Source organism: Sinocyclocheilus anshuiensis, unplaced genomic scaffold, assembly GCF_001515605.1.
Source record: "Sinocyclocheilus anshuiensis isolate Anshui unplaced genomic scaffold, SAMN03320099.WGS_v1.1 scaffold1036, whole genome shotgun sequence".
Taxonomy (NCBI): domain Eukaryota; kingdom Metazoa; phylum Chordata; class Actinopteri; order Cypriniformes; family Cyprinidae; genus Sinocyclocheilus; species Sinocyclocheilus anshuiensis.
The window spans coordinates 2,139,311-2,143,926 of NW_015550226.1; the positions used below are offsets into that span (position 1 = coordinate 2,139,311).

Sequence of the window (4,616 nt, forward strand, 5' to 3'; positions counted from 1 at the left end):
TATAAATCATGAAGGTCTTATATACTGTATGAGAGATAAGAGAGCAATCTTTCCACAGCTCTACTGCCCCAACTCTGTGTCTGCTGTTGCAATTTCCAGTTTTCAAGTAACAGTAGCAGTTTACAAACTCCAGTCAGTCACACAAAAGGAAGAATGGAAAGATAAAGAGCTAAAGCATGGGATTAATTGCTGTAGATATTTTGTCAAATATCATAATATTTATGATATTATGTCTTGTAAGAGGCAAAATATTGAGGCCCCTTCATCTAGTTTGGATGCGTTTCATTCTAATCGGTCAAAAACCCTAATTCTTTGTATGACTAGCAGCTTATGATTCCATTATAATGTTGAATTCAGTAGTAATGTAATGAGTAATGAGTTTACATTTACATTATTATATGAAATCACCTACAGTCAGTCATTGAATACTATAGGCCTAAACATGCGTAATTTTCTTTCTGGTATACCTTTTTTTGGTATATAGATGTATTTTTTTCTTCATCCTATTTATTTTTATTTATTTATTTTCATTTAACTTTTTGATACACAATGCCCTGTTGGGGCAACTTAATGGCTGCACTTTGTTCTGCACTATGTTCCACCACTTTAAGATAAATGGATTTGTTGTTTGTTGTGTTTTTATATTCAAGGTAGATGCAGCTTTTTTTGGGTTCGCATCGAATGTTCTTCAACTTTTATAGATAAGAAATGTGTTTATGAATAAAGATTGATCTGTTGAAAGCATTATTTCGAGTTAGATGCCAAATGTTTTCCTTCTATTCAAATTTGACGTTGAAGGTGTGCATACAACATATTTGCCCACCGGCAAACACATTCAAATACGATTTTCAATAAAAAAAGAAAAAAAAAAACCTGTGGAAAATAAATGCAGAAATGTTCACATAGGACACTAATAACACAACTATATGTATGAAACCATTCAGAAAAAAATGGGCACCAATGGGTTAACAAACTAAGCAAGTTAGGATGTCTGTCTCGAAAAAATTTTGTGGAATTAAGTTTTTTGAAACTGTGAGGTAATTGCTGATTGTTAGTTAAATCTAGATTAAAGACACATCTCTTTGGCCAAGCATTCAAATAATGCATCTCATAATCTTTTACTGCAGTTATATGAATGTATAACATGTGGCAAATATAAGATAACATTAAGTAAGAAGTAAACAAACATGTTCTCTTTTTACACCAAAAACATGCTGAATGTTGAATTAAAAATACAGGCAAAAAAGTAACATACAAAAGTAACAATGGTGTTGGTAAGCATTTTTTTTGTCTTATACCCCCACAGCCCCAGCAATAACAAACCAGAAATATGCTCCGTTCAAGCCATTACACTGGATATCATGTAGCATTAACTTTAATATTTTTATTTTTTAAATGCTGCATAAATTTGCTACAGTTTCTCAATGCTAACGACACAAGAATGGACTTGTGACATTCTGTCTAGGCACATTGAAAGAATGAACTTGGAAGGGCAGCAAGACATAAAATGTGTCTATGCGATTTCTTGAGACAAGTGTCACATAAACACCAGGCAGTGATTTTGCCGATTGGCTCTCTTACTTGGAAAAGGTGGTACTTTAATAGAGCTGCCATAATGGGAGTACCATTTTCTCCCATTCATTGTAATATCAGTGGTCTGTTTAACCTATATGCAGTCCCTAGCAATACTGCAGAAAGTTAATAATTTTATTTTATGTTTTGCTAATCACTTTGAAAAATGTGCCCTGATCCATGTATGTGCCCTCTAGAACTCTAGCACTCTCTATTCTAATTATATTCTTTATATATATTTTAAAAAAGCCCCTTTTAGACTTGCACTCTATTTATTTACTAACTGCTTGTTTTCTTAAAAAGAAAAAAAAAAAACACACATTTGTAATGCAATTTTGTGTTTCACTCTATTTTATGTTACCTTGTTACAGTGTAATTATACAGTACTGAGTAATTTTAATTAACTACATGTATTTACTATATGGTAACGGTTAGGATGAGGGTTTAGTTTAGGGTTAGCTGTATGTAATTATGCATAATTTATTTGTATTACTATAGTAGTACATCTAATGTGTAACATGGACTTTTTAAAATAGCTTTAGACAACAGTTTCAGTCCTTGAATTTGACTGGAAAAACTGTCTCTTTGAGTCATTGAATCATTTATTCAACCCATTTGTTCAAACCACTGATTATAATCAGTAATGAAACTAGTGCCTATGAGTCAATGAACCAGTCACACAGCCAATTTGTTTAAAACACTAATCATTCAGCAATGAAAAAACAAAAAACAAAAAAACCCATCTCAAATTCCATATTATACTGCAAAACTAATTGACATTGCCTTGAAACATCTGCAAGACACGATTAATTAATTATATTTAGTACAAGAACTTAACGTCATGAAGCTAAACACTCTGGACTGCACTTTTCATGCTGGTTTGTAACGCAGCATCACCTTTATAAAGCTCACTGTAAACACAGAGACCATGCTGAGCTTCTGCAGAGCTTCAAGAAAAGACTTTGCATGCTAAAAACATTGCATCGTCACACGTTCTGGTATAAAATTATGAATGGAGAATTTATTTAACTCTTTTAATTTGTCCTTTCCAGAGGAAGTGTTGTTACATTGCCAGATGTAACCATAAACTGTATTTTTTTATTATTCTTATGATTTAAAAAAAAAAAAAAAAACTTGCTACGTGTACTGCATTAAGCTAACTGAGACTTGTTATAGCACTTGTGTGTCATTGCTCTTTTGTTGATTTTGATTGCTTCCATTGTCCTCATTTGTAAATCGCTTTGGATAAAAGCGTCTGCTAAATGACTAAATGTAGATGTAATTTAAATGTAAAAACACATCTGTCATGTGAGCCAAATCAGTCAGGTTTGGGTCATATTCAGCTGTGGTTTGAATATATCCTGTTTCTATATATACTCAAACTCAAAATGAGACACACACATCCTTGAAAAAGAAGCACATACACAGGAACTGGATGAATCTGAGTTTAGATATGATCAGTATCCCTGAGCTCTAAAGATCTGAGCATAGGAAATTCTTCATAAAGTTCTTCATTCTCCTCACTTTCAATAGAATTCTGAGGGAATGTAGTGAAGCGTTGTACTTTGGAAACACTGCTGCTTGGTGACACATTCTCATACGGTGGGGGGCTGCCAGCGTCATCCGCTCCTAACAGAGGCTGTGTGGACTCAGAGCGAACGTAGGCTGGTGGACAGGATGAATGGTTTTGATATGGACCACTGAAAACCACTGTGGCATAAGGGACAGAATCCCTGTCGTGCTCTGAATCGTGTCTGACAGAGGTCTGGAATGAGGAATGACTCTCATCACAACTGTCGATGTCGTGTGACCACTGGTTCTCCTTGAAATAGTCACTCTTGAATGGCTCTTTCTCATCCAGATCAAGAAGACTGAAGTGGGACAGATACACCAACACGGGCTTCTTGTCTTCTTTAAAGGGAGGTATGCCCTTGGACAAAATCATGTTGAGATATGAATTAATCAAGCATGTTTGATTGACTTTTAAAGCCATTTGATTATTAACTATCGAAATCTATTTCAGATATTGATGAAAATAATCAGACCTGCATTGAATCAGTGGTGGTCCACCTCTTAATGCTGCTGTTGGCAGGATCAGGAATAATAGGCCACAAACACATCTTCACCCTATGAAAAACAGAGATACATTTAATTATATAATTTTTTTATGGTCTTAATACTCAAGAATAACAAGCCTGTGGATGCTCACCGTTCATGTTTCCCAATATAGGCAAACACAACAATGGCGAGAAGTGATAACCCAAGGCATGCTGGGATAACAAACAGCACCATTTCAATTCCATCTGAAAAAAAATTTCAATAATCAGTCAAACCAATAATGAAAAGACGTGTGTCTGCATATTCATACTTTCCCTCTATTAAAAGTCAAAATAATTTGTCTGGTGAACTGCATTCGCTGAGATTCTGGTGTACAACCAATGGAAACTTTGCTTTCCTATAATTGATTTTAAAATTAAAACGCAAGATGCGGTATGTTATATTACACTCATGCACGACTAAGCGTACTTTATCGGTTACTATGAAAAATCAGTGATAATGATTTGTAAGTTGTCATTGAAATGTTATTTGGCAATTACATATTACTATCATCTGTCTCACATACACCTACATAGGTATACGATAAAATGTGTACACTACCATTCAAAAGTCTGATGTCAGTAAGTTTTTAATGTTTTTGAAAGAAGTCTCATATGCTCACCAATGCTGCGGTCACGGTCTGCTGCTACTGTGTAGGAACGAGGAGACGAAGGAGCGAGGAGACATCGGAGAACATGATGGACGTTTAATACCAGACAAAGAACTCAAAACAGGAAACACTTTAAATACACAACTTAAACAGGGGAAGACGAGACACACCTGGACTCAAATTAGAAACAATCAGGGAGCAGGAACAGGAAGATAACCAAATAAGGACAAACAGGAACATACACATGACATTAATCCCCCCTCTTGGAAGGCGCGTCCCGCGCCGTAACAGTTACACCGTGGAGGGGGGTGGGGGGGGGGCAGGGCAACCTGGAGGC

At 35.4% G+C, this 4,616-nt stretch overlaps 1 protein-coding gene across 2 annotated transcripts in view; it reads right to left on the bottom strand.

The window, feature by feature from the left end:
* Positions 1-2,818: 2,818 nt before the first annotated feature.
* The window catches only part of LOC107661013 (granulocyte colony-stimulating factor receptor-like), a 46,719-nt gene continuing 44,921 nt past the window's right edge, over positions 2,819-4,616 (bottom strand). For both annotated transcript variants that reach the window (XM_016450461.1, XM_016450460.1), the window contains exons 14-16: positions 3,782-3,875; positions 3,618-3,699; positions 2,819-3,502 (exon numbers count right to left, since the gene is read on the bottom strand). In XM_016450461.1, the coding sequence (XP_016305947.1) occupies positions 3,020-3,502; positions 3,618-3,699; positions 3,782-3,875 (659 nt within the window). In that variant the 3' untranslated portion in view covers positions 2,819-3,019. The remainder of the gene's footprint in view (positions 3,503-3,617; positions 3,700-3,781; positions 3,876-4,616) is intronic.